Source organism: Sturnira hondurensis, unplaced genomic scaffold (assembly GCF_014824575.4).
Source record: "Sturnira hondurensis isolate 20B ecotype Veracruz unplaced genomic scaffold, ASM1482457v3 Scaffold0015739, whole genome shotgun sequence".
NCBI lineage: Eukaryota > Metazoa > Chordata > Mammalia > Chiroptera > Phyllostomidae > Sturnira > Sturnira hondurensis.
This window is the reverse complement of record NW_028088370.1, coordinates 168,480-187,025: the sequence shown is the minus strand read 5'-3', so window position 1 is coordinate 187,025 and position 18,546 is coordinate 168,480. Positions and strand designations below refer to the sequence as shown.

General features: G+C 51.5%; 2 protein-coding genes across 3 annotated transcripts; both read right to left on the bottom strand.

The window, feature by feature from the left end:
• Positions 1 to 267: 267 nt before the first annotated feature.
• On the bottom strand, positions 268 to 6,250 carry GDPD3 (glycerophosphodiester phosphodiesterase domain containing 3). Its single transcript, XM_037065366.1, has 10 exons — positions 5,008 to 6,250; positions 4,706 to 4,748; positions 4,409 to 4,544; positions 4,281 to 4,326; positions 4,039 to 4,157; positions 3,854 to 3,943; positions 3,437 to 3,570; positions 2,082 to 2,141; positions 1,924 to 1,975; positions 268 to 444 (listed from the first exon to the last, which is right to left on the bottom strand). Exons 1-10 carry the CDS (start codon positions 5,144 to 5,146, stop codon positions 319 to 321), a joined length of 945 nt encoding a protein of 314 aa, XP_036921261.1. The 5' UTR covers positions 5,147 to 6,250; the 3' UTR covers positions 268 to 318.
• Positions 6,251 to 6,342: 92 nt separating this feature from the next.
• On the bottom strand, positions 6,343 to 12,861 carry MAPK3 (mitogen-activated protein kinase 3). Of its 2 annotated transcripts, none has more exons than XM_037065365.1 (9): positions 12,692 to 12,861; positions 11,451 to 11,633; positions 9,001 to 9,190; positions 8,700 to 8,816; positions 8,299 to 8,413; positions 7,788 to 7,919; positions 7,519 to 7,628; positions 7,273 to 7,427; positions 6,343 to 6,866 (listed from the first exon to the last, which is right to left on the bottom strand). In XM_037065365.1, the coding sequence occupies exons 1-8, from the start codon at positions 12,859 to 12,861 to the stop codon at positions 7,305 to 7,307; spliced, it is 1,140 nt and encodes a 379-aa protein (XP_036921260.1). In that variant the 3' UTR covers positions 6,343 to 6,866; positions 7,273 to 7,304. The 2 variants fall into 2 exon arrangements, with proteins under 2 accessions (XP_036921260.1, XP_036921259.1); XM_037065364.1 differs by having other exon boundaries at positions 6,343 to 6,414.
• Between the last annotated feature and the right edge of the window lie 5,685 nt (positions 12,862 to 18,546).

Sequence of the window (18,546 nt, the reverse complement as noted above, 5' to 3'; positions counted from 1 at the left end):
TCAAGCCCCTTGCTGTGTGTCCTGCCCTCTAATGGCCTCAGAATGGAATGATTATCTGTGGCTCTGAAGGGACATTTCCTGATGAGAGTGGAAGCCAGGCTGGCACGGGGTGTGGTATCACTCTGGGGCTGGAATGCAGTGGAACCAGTGGGTCAGGCTAGTCAGGGCCCAGACTCTGGCCTTAGACTGTCCTAGGCTGCCATGATTGCTGTTCAATAGGATCTCCCACCCCTACCCTCAAAAAAAAAAAAAAAAAAAAGGCAGGGCTGAAAAGAAAACTTTTATTGGGGAAGAGAAACAGAAGAGAGGGTGAGGGTCTCACTGGGCCCCACGGTTGTCCAGGTAGCGCCTCAGGGCTGTGGGAAAATCGGTCATGATGCCAGTGGCCCCCAGATTATAGGCCGCTTCAAAATCCGACTCTTCATTAAGGCACCAAAATATCACCTGAGTGGGGAGGGAGGGGCTTATAGTTTCCAACCTCACCTGGAAGTCCCCCTGGCATCCAAATGGCCAGCTCTCTCCTCTGTGGATACCACCCAGCAGTGGTATGCAGGGGAGCCAATTGTTCAATTTTCAGAAATTTTGAGATTGTTTTGAACACAGCCATTATTAAATGTTAAATTATATCAACTTGCAATTCAATAAACTATATTAAAAGTAAAGGTAATGAATGCTGAAAACTCATGACAACCTAATAATTTCATTACATTTTACTATCCCCTGTGCTCTGGAGGTTATGCCTCTTGAATGTGCACGGTGAAAATGCTCTATGACCACGTGCTACCTCACATCTCTTCCCTGCTCTGTTCGGTGACTTCTGTTGGTGGCCTGAGATTGGCTGAGGCAGAAGTGTATACTCCAGGGAAATGATCTAGTGGTCAGATTGGGGTGCTTTTTCCCTCCTGGAGAGCTGGTTGTGGACTGTTTGCCAGAGGTCACTGGACCTCTCAGTTTCTTCATGTGACAACTGAGTTGTCCAGCCTCCTAGAGTTGTAGGGAAGCCCAAAGGAGTGGGAGGGCTGATCTGGAAGAGCCCTGTCATCTTCACTTACCGCCACATCTAATCAGTGGCTCCTCTGTGAGTTAACTCTTCTGTCCACCCCCACATTACCACCTCAGTCCCTTTCACTTCTCCACATGGTGGCCAGGGTGACTCTCACTCAGCAAATGTCAACTGGATCAGGTCTCTTTCCTCAAAAGCTTCTTTTCTCTTTGGGCTGAAGTCCAGGCTCCTTATTGAGGTCCTTGGGTGCCTGCCTCAGCCTCTGCCACCTTCTCTAGCTCGCCTTGTGCTGCTTCCTCCAGACTACAGCCTGGTGGAAGCCCTCCCAGTCTCTCAGACTGCCAAGGCCTCTTGCTCCTCTGGGCCTTCCCACATGCTGAGCCTCTTGCCTGAGGTGCTCTCCCTTGCCCCTCCCCATGGGCCAGCCTCTCACTTCTTCCAGAAGGCCTTCTCCGACCCCACAGACCACCACACTGTTTCCTCTCTGTCCACTACTTGCCCCTGTGATGGCCTGCTTCATTCCCTTCCTCTGCCCCTGTGGTAACTCCCTATTCTGTCCTCAGTACCATACTGCCTGGAATATATTCTCGACGAAGTTTTGCTAATTAAATGATCTGGTCAAAGCTGATGCTCAGGGGAGCAGAAGGAGGCGGGCTGGGCTGGTTTCTCCCTCCTCTCTTTGCCCAGACCCCCTCAACAGGGATCAGGGCAGTTCATTGTATTGTCAAAATGGCTAGCTCTTATCAAGCCCTTACTAAGTACCAGTTACAGATCCAGAAGAGTTAAATACATCATTATGCCCATTTATAGATGAAGAAACCAAGACTCAAGGTGCCCAGCTAGTCAGTAGCAGAATGGTGATTGGAACACTGTACTGGGCACACACTGTGAACTGAGGGTGGGGGGTGGGCAAGCCTCACCTGCACTCCTCGTTGCTCCAAGTGTTGGATCAGACTTTTCCTCATGATGAGCCTGGTGTGGGGGGAGGATGGCAAAGGCCAGTATGAGAGGGACTAAGGAGAAGGGCAGAGGCAGGTCTCTGTGAGGACTCTCCACCCAGCCTTCTTGCCCACTTTACCATTTGGAAACCACAGCTGCCAGCTGGTTCAGCACAGGGCTGGAGAAAGGGAAGTAGGTCCTGTGGAGAGGCGATATCGTGGTCACTCCATGGGTCTCTGTCACAGGGGTGGGGAGTAGGGGTGGCAGTGATCCCTAACTAGTGAAATCTACTGCCTCTGGAAGAACATTTCCAGTTGCCCAGACGAGCAGTTCATCTGTTGTTCAGTGAGATCTTACTCCTATATTCTCAATTCCATGCTTTGAGGGTGTGTCCTCACCATTTTATGGAAGAGGAAACTGAGTCTCGGAGTGCTATTTTAACTTGCCTGAGGTCATGTAGCAAGTCTGTGATGGGGCCAGGACTGAAACCCAGCTTGATTCCCAAGCTGGACATGCAATCTAGACATCCTCCTGGTTGGGTCTGACCAGCTTCCTGAGACCAGATGGTGTTTAACGGGTTGGCTACTTGCCCCTAATTGTTCCATTCCAGGGGTGACTTTAGAGGCCCTTCACAATGTCCCAGGGAAGGCTTTGGAGTCAGACCCAGGGCAGACCAGGCTCTGTACTTGTAGCTGTGTGACCTCGAGCAAGTTACAGAATATCTCGGAGCCTCAGACTCTCCATAGGCACCGTGGGGCCGTGATTCCTGTACCTTCTGGGGGTGCTGCAAAGTAAAGCTCAACTACGCTGCAGGACGTGAAAACAGTTTGCAAATCCCATATGAAAAGTTATGTATACAACGTTCTGTAGTATAATGTCTTTGCAGCAAAGGATTGTGGGGGCTGTCTGGGAGCTTCCCTCGTGACCACAGAGGGGAGCAGAAAGCACTGGGGCCACCACAGAGTTCTCTGAAAGCAAAGGGAGGAGCGTGGCCTGAGAGCTGGTGAAGTATCCAAATTTCTGATTGTTTACCCAGATGTTACTTTGTTAATCCTTGTCTCCCAACAGGAAAACACTTGCTTTTCCTTTTGAAAATCAGAGAGTGATACTGTAATTAATTAGCATCTGTCTACCTGCCCAGGCTGAGGTCCTTACCCCACCCACACTAGTCTTCACTAGTGTAACTACACCTGGAAGAGTAGGCATTCCATAAATATTTGTTGGATGAATGGATGAATAGATGAACCCTTTGTCCTAAAACTCCATCCACATCAACACCCATTTGCACTGAATTTCAGGGGGTTTATGGTCTCCTTAGTATTCACAGATGAGAACCACTGTCTTCCAAGCACCCTTGGGTGCTATCCTGAGGGGAGCTTGAGAGCTGGGAACCCTACAAAGTGGAGTTTGAGATAGGGAGGTGTTCTTCTGAGGACAGAAGCAGCTGGAAGCCTAGAGAGGATGAAGGGAGATGGGGGCCCTGTGGGTGGGTACCTGTTGATGATGGTGGGCAGGAAGCAGAGGCAGAACTTCTCAGGGATAGGGACGAAGGGCAGTAGCCCCAGGTAATACAGCAGTAACAACCAGATTCCTCGTCCTACTGTGAAGGAGAATGGCATCTCGGGGTTCTGGGAGGAAGGGGAGGTAAGAGGGGGATCAGTCTGCTCCTGGGGAAGCAGAGAGGCTTGGGCTGCAGGGGAACAGCTTTTGGACGTTCGGGAAGCCCTACTTCCATGCAGGATCAAAGCCACATCTTGGCTCAGCCCTAGATGCACCCTCCCCGTGCCCTCCAGCATGACTTTATTCACACACTTTCTCTACCACCTCACCTCTCTAAACCCTGCAGAACCTCTCAAACCCTCCCAGGCTGGGAGGATGGGCCAGTGGCACAGGGAGGGAAAAGGGACTCACGGCAGCCTTGCACTTCTTCATGATGGAGCTCTTCTCTGAGACCCAGATGGTGATTTCATTGCGGTCAAAGTGCCTCACCAGGCTGGCTATCTGGAAGGAGAAGAAGAGAAGGGGAGTTAGGCCTCCCTTAAGTTCGCCGCGCCCCCCCCCCACCCCCCGCCCGGCTGTCCTGCCCGAAGCACCACCTTGTGAATGAGCTTCTCATTTTCCCCTTTGATCTCCACAGTCATGGGCGTCCGAGGGAACCTCCGGAACAAGTCCTCCAGACTCACCATGCGTCTGTCTGACCCATGTGCAAAGTGGCCTGGGAGGTTGTGGGAAGAGAGATCAGAGAAGGATTGGTTGGGTGGGGGTAAGAACCCAGGGGAACAGAGGCAAGTCCTAGGGGAAAAGAGAGGGCAGAGGTTGAGGCCCTGGCACGTCTTACCTGGTGAGAAGTAAATCTCCAGCTCCTCTTTGTAGAGGGGCAGCTCCTGGGGACAGCAAGGAGCGTGTGAGCTGGAGGCTTATGGGGAGGCTCTCTGGGTTTGGTGGGGGGGCTGGGGCACGGCCCACCTCAAAGGCCAGGCTGTCCACATCCCTGTTCACTCCTGACTGGCGATGCAGGTTGTTGTCATGTGACACCACCACCACCCCATCCCGAGTCAGCTGGCAGTCGAGCTCCAGGAGGTCTGCGTGCTGGGCCATGGAGCTACGGGAACAAAGTCAGCGAGCTGTGGTGCACAGGCACAGGCCAGACCACAGCGCGGTGGGGCAGGTTTAGGGGCGTGGGATGTGCAGGCTGTGCAATGCCTCCAGGGGGCTCCAGTCACCCCTTGGCATCGTGTATCTCGGTTGGGCAGGGGTACGTACTTTTTCATGGCCGCCATGGTGTGCTCCAGCTTCTCTCCAGATCCTGTGAGGGGCAGCAGCAGTGGGTGCCTGGGGCCTGGCCTCCTTCCTTCTCCCCTCACCCCCTGGCTCATCACCCACAGTCAGCCTCTTCTTCCTAATTCCACACCATGCACTGCCGCCCTGCTCTCCTCCTACCTCGGTCTCTGCCTTCTTTCTAACATTCGCACCTTAGACCTACTCTGCTCTCCGCTGTGGCACATGGCTTGCTATCCTTATTCCACCCTCAGTAGCTGACACTCCCCTCCCCCCACCCAGCTCACCTCCGCGGTGGGCCGCCAGGCGGGGGCAGAAGGTAGGAGCCCAGGGTGTGTGCAGCAGGCGAGGCCGGCGCAGGAAGAAGATGGAGAGCATGACATAGCTGCCCAGGGCGGGCAGGGCATAGTACAACAGAGGGCTCATGGCCACACTGACTGGGCTCTGGCTGCCGCGAGCTCAGCTGTCTCTGTGAACTGTGCTGCCTTCCTGATTGTCTGGTTGATGTATGCTGGTTCCACCGCTGGTCACCACCACGCCCCTGGGACCTGCTGAGCCTGCTGCTGGCACAGGGCCAGGCTGCAGAGCTCAGCTGGAGATGGAGTAGAGGCAGGAGGAGAAGCCAGGCAGCTCCGGCCCTCACACCCCCAGACCCTTCACGGACCCTAGCACCTCTCTCTCCTTGGCCGGACTGGGGGAGTCAAGTCTCTCCCCCGGCCAGGTCGCCCATAACCTTCCCCCTCCCTTACCACTTGTGCGTGTGCCCAGGGGATACAACACATTTTCCCTTGCCATTTCCAGAAAATCTGGGGTGTGTAGGGTGCCCGAGTTACCTCTGAATCACCCCAGCCAGTTAGGAAGACATTAGAGAGGGGAGAGGACAGTGACTAAGGAGAAAATTGACCCTGCTCTGTCCAGGAATCTGGAGCTTCTTACACTCCCACCCACAACCCTGGCCAGCTGGGGAGCCAAAGGTCACCAGGGTGAAGCCACAGCTGGGAAGCAGCTGGGCTGGAGTGTCAGTCTTCAAAACAGCAACGGCGAGGGACACGGCGTGAGCAAACACAGACAGAGCCAGGGCCGTCACGTACACATCTCTGTATTTATATATTAGACACAGGTGCAGGGGTGGGCAGGGGCCCCGGGCTCTCCACGTGCCCCCACCCCCACTTCTGTTCACCCACACACAGAAGCAGCAGGAGCATCATTACATGTGGCGGCTTAGGGGAGGGAGTTTAGGCAGGGCCCTGCTCCTCAGGTATACTAGCCCTTGAGCCTTAGGAATGTTCCTTCCGGGAAAATGGGTGAGGTTTTAATGAGGCTGGTGGGGCAGGGATGCCCTGAGTCCCTACTCAGTGACCCCTATCCGCCACTGCCCCTCAGTAGGTCACAGGGCAGCCAGAGCCCTTGGATTCCAAAACTACCAGAGACTAGGATAGCTGGGGTAGAGGAAGGCAGGGCAGCTTAGAGGAATTTGCTTTGGGGCTACCTGCACCCTGTAGGTCCTGGCCGGGGGTGGGGGGTGGGGGTGGGGGGATAGAGGGAGCCTTGGCCTGCCTAAAGCAGGAGGCTAGAGCAAAGGGAGGGAAGGTGACCAGGCCCACCCTCTGCCCTGGGTCGGGCTGCAGGGGTCGGGGCTAGGCGGTATCCATTCTCTAACAGTCCAGCAGGGGAGGGCAGGCAGGAGGCAGGGCCTAAACAAAAAAGCAGGCAGGAAAGGGACCATTAGCATGCATGAGAGCGTGTGCCGGAGTCCTGAACTCAACTTCTCTCATTTTATCCTCACAGTTGAGCAGGATGTGTCTTGGTTTCCTTATCCGTAAGTGGGGATAACATTAGTCCCTACCTCATGGCACTGCTACAGGATTAAATGAGTTCATGCAACATAAACCTCTTAGAACTATACTTAGGGCTGCGTGTTTGCTCTCATTATCAGGACTGGCCCCAGGAAGCTGAGGTGCAGTGGTGAGGTGTCTTGCACAATATCATGCAGCTCTTATAGGTGTGTCTGCCTTCCTTCTATCATTCTACAGCTGGAAGGAAGTCAGAAAGAAGACTGGAGAAGGGAGGAAGACCAAGGTCTTCCCTTGCTCTGTGGGTCTGGGCAGGCCTTGGAGAGTCCTCCAAAGGTGTGTGAACTGCTGACCTGGGGAGCAGGTGTGAGAAAGCCTGGCATCTGGGTCAGGCTGAGTGCTGCTAGCTCCTCCCAAAGCAGTTACTGCCCCACCTGCCTCTCTGCCCACAGAGAGAGGCAAAAGTTGGCTCCATTCCTCGGATCAGGGAGAGGGGCCCTCAGTGACCTCTGAGGGCCCAGAATGGGTACTGGGGCTGGAGAAGGCAGGGTGTTGACAGGTGGGAGACATTTCAGGGTGCGGGAGAGGTGGAGGGACATGAAGACTGGCAGACCACAGGTCTGTGGCCTGAGCAGGCTCTGGTCCTTCTGTTGCCCCCAAAGACAGGGATCATGGGCACGAGCAAGCTTTTGACTGCATGGTGCACTGGGTACCCTGTTCTCAGGGTGAATTTGTGTGTGGGCAGTGGGGAGCACTCACTAGGCCCCAGGGAGCAGAGGCATCTGTTCAGGTTAGGTGGCCTCTAGCACTCCAGGCTGGAAGCGGGCCGTCTCCTGGAATATGAGTTCCTTCAGCCGCTCCTTGGGTAGATCGTCCAACTCCATGTCAAAGGTGAAAGGCTCCTCGGCCACCGGCTGGAGTGGCAAAGAAGTGAGTCTTAGGCCAGATACTGAGAGACGCCTACCCCCACTTATCCACCAGACCTGTTACTAGTGGCTGGCCCACCTCATCTGTTGGGTCGTAGTACTGTTCCAGGTAGGGGTGAGCCAAGGCTTCTTCCACTGTGATCCGTTTATTGGGGTTAAAGGTCAACATCCGGTCCAGTAGGTCAAGGGCTAGGGAAGTGCAGGAGTCAGAGGTCAAAAGGAAGGCTAGGGAAGTTCCCAGAAGCACTGTTTTGCTCCTCTGTGCTCAGGGGGCCTGTGTAGTCAGGTAGCTGCTGGGCTCATGCCCCCAGCCAGATGTTATCCCATATCAGTCCCCGTGTCTCTCACCTTTGGAGTCTGATTTGGGAAAAAGCTTGGCCCAGGCCACCTTGGTCTTGGAAGGCAGGGACTGTAGGTAGTTTCGGGCCTTCATGTTGATGATACAATTCAGGTCCTCCTGGGATGGGGAGCCCAGGATACCTGTGGGTAGGGCAGGTGACTTGGTGAGAGAGCTTCTCTTCCTTCTGTTCCCAGAAGCAAGAACAAGAGCTCCCACCAACCCATTCTAGGCCCTTACAGTTATCTCCCAGCCAATACTATAGTGGTGAAGCAAGGGGTCTGGATCCAGGTAGCCCTAGGTTCCAATTGCAAAATCAGTACTTCCTAAATGTGGGGTGTAGCCCTGCTTTTCCCATGTACCAAATGGGGTAGTACCTATATCTCACTGAAATGCTGTGAAATGCTATAGGGGCTCCAAGTGTGGATCGGATTCCTGCAGACTCACCGACCCCGACCCTAAAGAAATCTCACCTCCAATATGCTAATCTCCCTTCCACTCCGCTGGCCAGGCCCCCCTCACCCAGAATGTGGTTGAGCTGGTCCAGGTAGTGCTTGCCAGGGAAGATGGGCCGGTTGGAGAGCATCTCAGCCAGAATGCAGCCCACAGACCAGATGTCAATGGACTTGGTGTAGCCCTGGGGAGGAGGAGAAAGTGGTGGGCTCCTGGGCCAGCCTCAACAGGTGCCTACTGCCTGGGCCAAGCCACCACCCCAACCTGGATTTAGTACTTCAAGGAAGTAGAGAGCAGAGGCCTGGAGGAGCTAATGCTTAGCCTCTTTCTAGATCCCAAGGACCAGAGCTACATGACTTGGCACAGTGGGTAGACTTCCGGCATCATGGGGGTCACCGCCTGGCTCAGAGGTGGCTCCAGGGCTTTTTGGGGTCTGACCCCTTCCCTTTGAGGGTGGGTGGCCCCCCTACCTTGGAGTTAAGCATGATCTCTGGGGCCCGGTACCAGCGTGTGGCCACGTATTCTGTCAGGAAGCCGGTGTGGTCATGCTCAGGATCAGCGATCCGGGCCAGGCCAAAATCACAGATCTGGAATCCAACCCAGGCTGCTAAGCTTGGTGCTCAAGGTCTCCACAGCCCAAGCAATCGTATCACCATGCCTCCGCCCATGCTGTTCCCTTTGCTTGTGATGCTCTCCTATTCCAAGGGACTATTAGTCAAATGGAAGCCCTAGACCCATGGGGAGGAGGCAATAGGCACTCAGTCCTCTGACCTTAAGGTCGCAGGTGGTATTGATGAGCAGGTTGGAGGGCTTTAAATCCCGGTGGAGCACGTTGGCTGAGTGGATATACTTGAGGCCCCGCAGGATCTGGTAGAGGAAGTAGCAGACGTGGTCATTGCTCAGCTGCTGGCTTTTGAGCAACTTGTACAGGTCTGTCTCCATCAGGTCCTGCACAATGTAGCTGAGGATGGTATCGGAGACCCCACAGGTGGGGGTAGCAGGAGACACTTGGTTAAGAAGAATGGGCTCTGATGACTAGGCTTCGCAGCTCCTCCAGCTGGCACCCCTAGGACTCAACAGATCTGCCAACCCATATCATGAGCTGGGCATGGCCCATACTCAGCAGTTGGGCTCAGGGCCTCTGCTGCATCTTAGCTGGTGACCCTGAGCAAAAGCATTTCAGTTCTGTGGCTCGGTTTCCCTACTGGGAAAAATGGGGACAATAAACTGCAGAAGGCAGGAGAACTTCATAGTTAAGAGCGGAAGCTCTGGGGTTAACCTGCTGGTGATGAAACCTCACCCCACTGCTCATTGGTTTTATGACCTCAACCTGTCTGTGCTTCTATTTCCTCATCTGAAAAGCAGGGGAAAGAAAAGTTCTTTTGAGCGTGGTTGTGACAATGACATGAGATGACCCATGTAAAGCAGCCAGCCTAGAGCTTGGCACGTTTTAAGTGTTCAGCAAACATAAACTAGTATTGCTATTATAAATGCCTGAGCCACATGGCTGTTGAGAGGGTTGAATGAGATAATGTATGAATACCATCTGGCATGCAATAATTTTAAAAAAGATTTTATTGATTTATTTCCAGAGAGAGGGGAAGGGAGGGAGAGAAACATCGATGTGCAAGAGAAACATCAATGTAGGGTGGCCTCTTGCACACCTACAACTGGGGACCTGGCCGGCAACCCAGGCATGTGCCCTCACAGGGAATCAAACCAGTGACCTTCTGGTTCACAGGCCAGTGCTCAATCTACTGAGCCACATCAGCCAGGGCAAATTAAAAAAATATATTTATTGATTTTTAGAGACAGGAAGTTGGGGGTAGGGAGAGGGGGAGAGAGAGATAGAGAGAGACATAGAGAGAGAAAAACATTGATTTGCTGTTCTACTTATTTATGCATTCACTGGTATATTCTTGTATGTGCCCTGACTGGGGCTCAAACCTGCAACCCTGGCATATCGGGATGACAATATAACCAACTTAAGCTACCTGACCAGGGACAATAAGTGTTTGCTTAAAAATAAACACCTACCTTATTGGGACTGTTTGTGTAAGACAAATGAGAAACTCCCAACAGCACGCTCCTACTCAAAGAGTGCTTGGCCATGCACCAGAAGATAGAGGAGTAAATGTCCTTTTATATTTTAAGATTATACATACATACATACATACATACATACATACTTGGCTTGTCTCTGCATGAATAAGTTAGGACTGTCTTTCAGAATCAGCCTCAAGAGGGCCTTCTGAGAGCTCATGGACCAACCCTATTGTTTATAGATGAGGAGGCCCACGCAGTAAGATGTTTAAGGTCATACAGTGAGCTGGGGGTGAGTGTGGAGGCTTCCTGCCCACAGTTTGTGGTGGGGGCTGCAGACGCTGCAATACAAATCCCCATGCTTGGGTGGAGAACTGGGACTGACTGGGGGTGGGTGGAGTCGGAGTCGGTGAGGTGATGGGTATTACAAGAGCCAGGCAGGAAGTGGACAACACACTAGGAAAGCGATATGGGGGAGGGGCCACAAAGGCAGGGCTGTCCCTCTCTGGGCAAGGTGCAAGTCCACAGGTGACTGGGGTGGGGCTCTGAGCAGGAAGTCCTAGAGAAAAAAACCTGGTCTCTTTTGGGGGAGGGGTGGAAGCAGCAACAGAAAGATAGCCTTGATTTCAGGCTTTCTGAGCCTCAATTTCCTCATCTATGAAAGGGAACGGAGACCCATCTCACAAGGCAATTAATTGGGAGGTAGAATTAGAAATGCCAAAGCTCTGGGTGTGCACTGTACCTGACTCATAGTAGGCCCTCAAAGAAGGGAAGTTTTCTTCCTGCCTGCTTGCCTTCCAGTCTGAGAACCCAGAGGGGAAAGAATAATCTGTTAAACAACAATTGACTGCGGGCAGAGGCTGGACCATGTCACAGAACCACACAAGTTAGGAGACAAGGCCCCCATAGGGAGCATCTTGCCCAGTCCCCCACCCCAGAGGCATAGCACAGAGAACAGACTTGCCCAAGGCCACACTGTCTGTCTGCAGGAGGCCAGGGTTCATCTGCGGCCTCCCAGTCCTCTTACACTCTGAGGCCTCTTTTCTGCTAGAAGCTTTATTTTAATGGGTTTGTTTTGGAGGGTGACAGGGAAGAATGAAGCAGAAAGAGAGCCAGTGTTCCCCCAGCCCAGCTCTGAGGCCGTGCCTGGCCAGCCATCTGGCCAAGGTGAAGGATACACATCCCTCATGGCTTCCAGGGTCGGTGCCCGAAGAATGTCTCGGATGCCGATGACATTCTCATGGCGGAAACGCAGCAAGATCTGGATTTCCCGCAGCGTGCGCTGGCAGTAGGTCTGATGCTCAAAGGGGCTGATTTTCTTGATGGCCACTCGTGTCTTGCATATGTGGTCGTAGGCTGAGCTGAGAGGGCCAGAGAGGTGTCATTGGTATGGTCTTACAAAGGGGGAATCCAGGCCTGGTGGCCCCACCCAGGCCATGGCAGGGAAGGGAGGGAGTAAGAGAGGGCTCTGGCCAAGTCATAAACAATGCTGGTTCCTTCCTGCTGTGAAGGCCTGAGATCTCCAGGGAGAAAGCTGGGGACCAGCCAGGCAGCCCTTCAGTGCTTCACAAAGAGAGGAAGAGACTGACTGCTCACTGACTTCCCCTCTCCTCAACCCTTACCATTCTAGTTGCCCTGCTCCCTCATCCTCCCCTTCCCATGGGGAACTCCCTCAACCCAACACAAGTCCAGGGGCTGGGAGGTGAGTGGGGGACACAGAGAAGCAAATACAGGGAGATGGAGGGAGTTATAGAGGGACTGGAGGGAAGGGAGAAGCCAGGCACAGGAGTCAGGGCGAGGTAGCTGGGTAGCAGAGCTGTTCCCAGATGGACACAGGCTCAGAGCACACAGTGGGGATGGAAGAACTCACAGACCCTTCATGAAAATTGCAGGGAGGTGCTCCTGGACCCCTCACAGCTCACTGAGCCCCTGGCCTCCAGGCCCAAAGCACTGCCCCACCTTGCCCAGCCCTGAGCTCTGCCCTTTTCTTCAAACTCCTTGACAGGCTCCACTGAGGGAATCTAAGGCATCCTCTCCCCAAAGAAGGGTCCTTCATTCCCTCTTCACCAAGGATAGAACCTCCCCGAGAATACTTATTTTCTTCACCTCGCCCCACGTCTACTGGGCCCTCAAGGTCCCCACGGCTCCTGCTATGTACTCTGATGCCCCTCCCTTCATTACAGAATGGTCAGTTGAAAGGCTCCAAGCCCCCTCCCCTTTGAACGCAGGGAGTTCTGCCTCCCCTAGAAAGCACTCAAAGGCCCTGTCCCTGGGACGCTCCGCAGCCTCACTAAGCCCCTGCCTCTTCAGGACGCTCGGATGATCCAGCCCAGAAAGCACTGCCCCCGGCCCCCCTCCAGCCCCCCCCCCCCAAGCCTCCTCCCCCCGAGACGCCCCCTGCCCCGCAACGCCCCCTCACCTGACCATGCCATAGGCGCCCTCGCCGATGTACTGCAGCTGCGTGTAGCGCGGGCCCACGTCGAACGGCTGCCCCTTCACTATCTCCACTTCCCCCGGGCCCCCCGGGCCGACCCCATCTGCTCCCCCGGGCTCCCCGCCCCCGCCCCCCTGAGCTGCCGCCGCCGCCATCTCCACTCCTCCCCTCCCGCCCGCCCGCCTTTCCCCAGCAGCCCCGCCTGAGGCCCCGCCCCTTCCCACCCGCTTGGTCACCCGCGGAGCCGCGCGCCGGGCCCTGTCCCCGCGCGTCCTCGCGCCCGTCACGTGACCCGCGCTGGCGCACGCCCGGCTTTTCCACCGCTGGTTCTCTGGCACTTGGCACCCGCAGGCTCAGTCTGCTTCGGTCAATGCCAGGGCTCCCCAGGGCCGTCATAAAAAGGTCTACACTCTAGACCTTCTCGCTGAATGCAGAACAGTCAGTAGGGCCACCCGGTGACCTTACCAGAGCCACCCAGCAAGTGTGTGCTGGACCGTGACCATGTTGCCTGGCAGAGCAGGGACCAGGACCGTGTTGCCTGGCAGAGCAGCTGCAGCCGGAGGAGTGGCATGGGGCTAGAGGTGGAATCTTACGGGAATCCTCACCATCCCTGTAGAGTTTGGCCTCTCTGACCAGCATCAGCCAGAACATTGCGTGATCTCGTTTGTATTTCATAGTAGTCGTGGGAGATGGCTTCCTTACAGTTGAGGCCTGCCTCTCACATGTGAGGAAACTGGAGCCTGACTGGGGTCTGATGACGTGGGGTCACTCAGACTGAGGGCTGGAGAGCCCCAGGGTCCAGACTCTCAAACAGGATTTTGGGAGTGGCCTAGGGACCTGACCTCTGCCAGCCAATGTGCAGTGCCCTTAGGGCAGGGGACGGATAACCCCAGCCTGTGGTTACATGAACCGAAAGGGAAAGGTGAGAAAGCTGTTGCAGTGTTGACTGGGTTTGGTTAAAACATATCATCAGGCTTTTATCAAAAACAGCAAAATTGGTAACATTTTTGCTGTCACTGGACAGCAAAAATTTGGCAAAACTGAAATCCTATCAAGATCATCATCTTTTGATTCTGTATTAGACTTTACAGTCTATACAATTCTTTGACCACTTCAGTTTCTTCCTTTGGACAACCCCACAATCTCGGTGTCATCTGATTTTCTTAGCTGGATGTGTGGGGCCATGCCTGTCTTGTTCATTACTGTACAGTGCCTAGCACTTGTACTCTGAATGGATGGATGAATCATGTTTTACAGGTGGGGGATCTGAGCGCTGGGGAGCTGAGACTCCGAATGATATCTGACGCAGAGACTCTTTTTAATTCCATTCTATCTCCCAGAATCATAGATTGTTAAAACTGAAGGAAGGGCCCTCGGAGACCATCCAGCCCAGCCCCCTCACTTGACAGTGAAGATGTGAACTGGAAGCTTCATAAAAACACATTTGCTGGGCTTTAGTAAGTAATCAAATTGGTTTTTTCTCCCTTAGAAGCTGGGAGGAGGTCCTTATATGCATTATAGATCAAGAGACAAAGTGGAACAGTAATTATGATTCTGAAATTGCTCATAATTAGATCTAAGCCCAGGCACTGTAATTCAGATTAATGAGACCAAGCTGCTGGTTCCCAATAGCCCACAAGTCAGTGAATGTTCAAGAGATACTAATTATATCAGTATTTTAAAAAGTTATTCATTTGATAAGCTGTTGAATGGCACTGTGTACATCTTGGTACTGTGCAAAGCTCTGAGCTAGGTTCTGGGTGTACACTGTGGCTGATGAAAGATTACTGTATAGTGTGAATTAGTGGTCAAGAGCAAGAGCTCTCTGAAGCCAGATTGCCTGGGTTAGAGTGCTGTCTTTGCCATTAGTCACTGTGTTACCCTGGGTGGATTACCCATTGGCCTCTTTACTTGTGGAGTTTCTAATCTATTGAAGAGAAAAGATGCAGATATATGAATTAATTTAATACAAAATAGATGGATGTAATATATGGTGTGTGCGCTCAGGGGTGGGTGAGATCTCCTTTCTGGAGAAGTGAGGAGGGAGTAATGGAGGAAGTGGCATTTGCATCATTGAAAAAGAAGTAGAGTTTCAGGAGTTTCGGATGGAGATCGGGAAGAAGGAGCAGTATGAATTCCAGCGTAGAGGCAGGAGCATGACTTGTGCAGTGTGGCTGCAGAATGAAAGGATTAAGGGAAGTTCAGGCTGAAGAGGTAGGGTGAGGCCAGACTGAGGAAGAAGGCCTTGGATTCTGGCAAGTTTAGATGTTACTCAGTAAGCAGTAAGAGCTTTTGAGGGACTTTTGCCAGGCCATTTTGCAACTGCTGGAGAATATAGTGACTCAGAGAAAACATCTTGGAGTTCAGCATGGAGACAGGTTTCTTGAATGGCAGTGAGTTTCCTGGCTTAGGAAAGGCTGATGGGTGCCTGTCACCTCTTGCTGTGTCTTACTCCATTTAAAGGTGTGTAACTGAGTTTCCCCTCTAGTGGCGGAGGTTGGTACTTCCTTGGAGATTGGACTGGGATTTCTATTTTGTAGATTCATATTCAGCTAATATAGACTGAACATCTCTTCTGTGCCAGTCACTTTTATATATTTTATCTCCTACCATCCTCACAGCAGCCACATGAAGTAGAAACTATAACCATTCTATTTATTTATTTATTTATTTTTGGTCCATTTTTAAAATTTGTTGTTCAATTACAGTCGTCTGCATTTTCTCCTCACCCCACCCCAACCCTATAACCATTTAAAAGAGGGAAAAAGCAGAAACTTATTGAACTGTGGAGTTGGAAGAAACTGAAAGAATCATTTTCTCCACCAGGGAGCTCATCACTTCACAGCTCGCCGGGCCATTTGAGTTTTTATTTATTTATCTTTAGAGAGGAAAGGAAGGAGAGAAGGAGAGAAGTATCAATGTATGGTTGCCTCTCATGAGTTCCCTGCTGGGAACGGGCCTGCAACCCAGGCATGTGCCCTGACTGGGAATCGAACCGCAATCCTGTGGTTTGCAGCCCTGCACTCAATCCACTGAGCTACACCAGCCAGGGCCCATTTGAGTTTTTTTAACAGCCGTTATTTGGCTTTACTCTCTCCTCTTAGATTAGACTGTCTTAAGCCAGTTCTTACCTGTTTGTGATGTTGAGGTCACAGGAGAGGCCGGTGGGTAATTTGCCCAGGGTAACACAAACCAATAACACTTGAAAAGTGTCAAGACCATTCCCATTTCAACTACCTCAGCTAGCCAGCACCAACTGAGAAAGCAGCAACTGTGTAGGAATAGGGGTCAGAACACTGACCTTTATTTTGAAATACAAAAAACCTCTGTTATAGTTTTCTTGTGACACTTCTTCATATATTAGAGACTCGCTATGACCAAACGTCTCTCCTCTGGTAAAGCATTCTTCGGCTGACACGTTCTCTGAAATCTTTGTGGTCAGGGGTCAGTTCTGCCTGCGCCGCCGCCCCTGCTTCCACCCAGCCTCCTTCCCTAGGCTGCCCTTTTCGCCAGCCCCCTTTCTCCACAGTACCTCTAGTCACACCATATTCCTGTGGTGACAACTTTTTCCTTTATGTGAGATCTCTAACCTTAGCCTTTGCCTTGCTCCCTGGCTCCAGTTCCCAAGTTTCCTTGTTTACTGAACAGCCTCGCCTGGAGCCAGCCAATAGGGAACTCCAGCAGGTCCAGTGGGGGTCGTCCCTTTTCCTCCGGGATCTGTTTCTCTTCAAGGCTTTCTTTGCTTCAGTGCTGCCACCGTGCTCTCGGAGCTGAACCCTGGTATTTTTTAATTTTTTAATTTCTCTCTATAGCTAGCTAACTCCTTGACATTTTATTACTCTAGTATTCCCCAAAGCCGTCCTCTCTACCATTGCTCATTTCATATATATATTTTTTACTTAAAAAAAAAATTTAAAATTATTTATTTATTTATTCTTAGAGAGAGAGAGAGAGAGAGAGAGAGAGAGGAAGGGAGGGAGAAAGGGAGAGAAACCTCAATGTGTGGTTGCCTCTCACGGGGTCCCCACTGGGGGACCTGGCCTGCACCCCAGGCATGTGCCCTGACTGGAAATTGAACCGGCGACCCTTTGGTTCGTGGCCCGCGCTCAATCCACTGAGCTACACCAGCCAGGGCTACTTTTTAAAATTTTTAAAGTAATTTGGGAACTTGCCTGAAAGTTGCAAAAAAAGTTTGAAGAATTTCTGTATACCCTCCATCAACACTCTCTAAATGTTAACGTTTTAAATGAACACAGCACAATTGTTAACATCAAGATGTTAACATTGATAGAGTTCATCTGTAGATCTTTTTCAAATTTTGCCAATCGTCTTACCAATCCCCATTTTTTGGTTTAGGATGCAATTTAGGATCACATGTTGCATTTAGTTATTATTACTTCTTAATTTCCTTTAATCTGGAATAGTGCCTTACTTATTTTTTTGTTTAATCTTTCATGACCTTGACACTTTTGAAAATTATAGGCTAATTATTTTGTAGAATATTCTTCAGTTTGGTTTGTCTGATGTTTCCTTGTGATTCCTTGTTTTACTTTATTTTTACTCTCTTATTGTACTATTACTACTGTGCTAACTAGTCTTTTCTTCCGTCTGCTCTCTCCTCAGATAGGCCTAAAACACATCGCTGGTGACATTTGTGTTAAGAAGGAATCTTACAGAAGCAAGAGGTCAAAGACCCAGCTCAAATGGACTTAAACAGGAAAGGAGATTTATCCAGATTTATTGGCTTCCTTACAGAAGAGCTTAGAGGTAGGTGTTAAAGCACAGTTGACCTCAGGGACTCAAACCTCTTCCGGACCGTGGCCCCGCCTTTGAGCTGTGCTTTCTTCTCAGTCAGTTTCATCCTCAGGTGGTTTCTCTCATGGTGGCAAGATCTCTGCCACATTTGCTTTATTTCTAGCAAATTTTATTTCTAGCTTTTTTCTCCAGAGGGAAAAAAGCTCATTTCTGCCTGTCTGTCTGTGTCTTTCTCTCCTTATAAGTAAAACCCCAGAGGTGGCTCCCATTGATTATTGGTTCTGTTTGGAGCCTCTACAAATCCCCCAACCCGTCAGCGTGGAATTGAGGGGTTAGTTATCTCTACTTGTATGACATGAATGGGGCTGGGGAAGGACCGCGTTCCCGGTGAAAATTGGGGTGCTTTCCTCAGAAAGTGTTGAGCAGACAAAAAAGCAGTGCCCATTTCAAAGTTTCTGTTTCAAAATTCTAAATTCCTCCCTTTAAATGACCAAATAAAGTCCTAATTCCTTTACCAACATCCAAGGCCCACCTCCTCTGATCCAAATCTGTCTGTTCAAGCTCATTTTCTAAATGCTCTAGCCACACTGAATTTCTCCGAAGCTTGTGTACCATACAGGTTCCTGCAGCTGCACCTCTGCTCATGCCATTTCTGTTATTTGGGATGCCCCTTATGGGGGGGGGGGGTGGGTCTTTCAATGAAAGGAGTCCTTTCCATATCCAGGGTTAGCTCAAATACCCCCCTTTCATGACGTCTTTCTGGTCTCCTCCAGCTGCATGCGTTATGTCTGTACTTCTTATGTCTTGGAGCAAATGTCAAATTCGCATTATATTTACCTATTTACTCATCTCGCCCTCCCTACTAGATTGCAAAGTTTCTTGAAGGCCGTAATGCTGGTATGCTTATTTTTAAATCCTCTTCAGTATCAAGTAGTGTCTTTCATGCAATAAAATTTGTTGAGTGAGGGAATTGAATATATACGGCATGGTCTGCACAGCCTTTGTCAGCTGGGATCTGCTTTCCTGGATGAGCTCAGTGTTGAGAGTGTTCCTGTTAAAATGCAGCATCAAAATAGAATGCCATT

Bases quoted from the DNA above. Each gene is read 5' to 3' on its own strand.
- MAPK3 (XM_037065365.1), bottom strand. From the start codon at position 12,861: ATGGCGGCGGCGGCAGCTCAGGGGGGCGGGGGCGGGGAGCCCGGGGGA. The intron at 9,191-11,450 runs GTATCCTTCACC...TACCATCCTCAG, and splicing joins CTGGAAGCCATGAGGGATGT to CTACATTGTGCAGGACCTGA. The intron at 8,817-9,000 runs GTCAGAGGACTG...GTTGGATTCCAG, and splicing joins ATACCACCTGCGACCTTAAG to ATCTGTGATTTTGGCCTGGC.
- GDPD3 (XM_037065366.1), bottom strand. From the start codon at position 5,146: ATGAGCCCTCTGTTGTACTATGCCCTGCCCGCCCTGGGCAGCTATGTC. The intron at 3,944-4,038 runs GTGGTGCTTCGG...TTCTCCTTCCAG, and splicing joins ATGAGAAGCTCATTCACAAG to ATAGCCAGCCTGGTGAGGCA. The intron at 3,571-3,853 runs GTGAGTCCCTTT...CCTTCCTCCCAG, and splicing joins TGAAGAAGTGCAAGGCTGCC to AACCCCGAGATGCCATTCTC.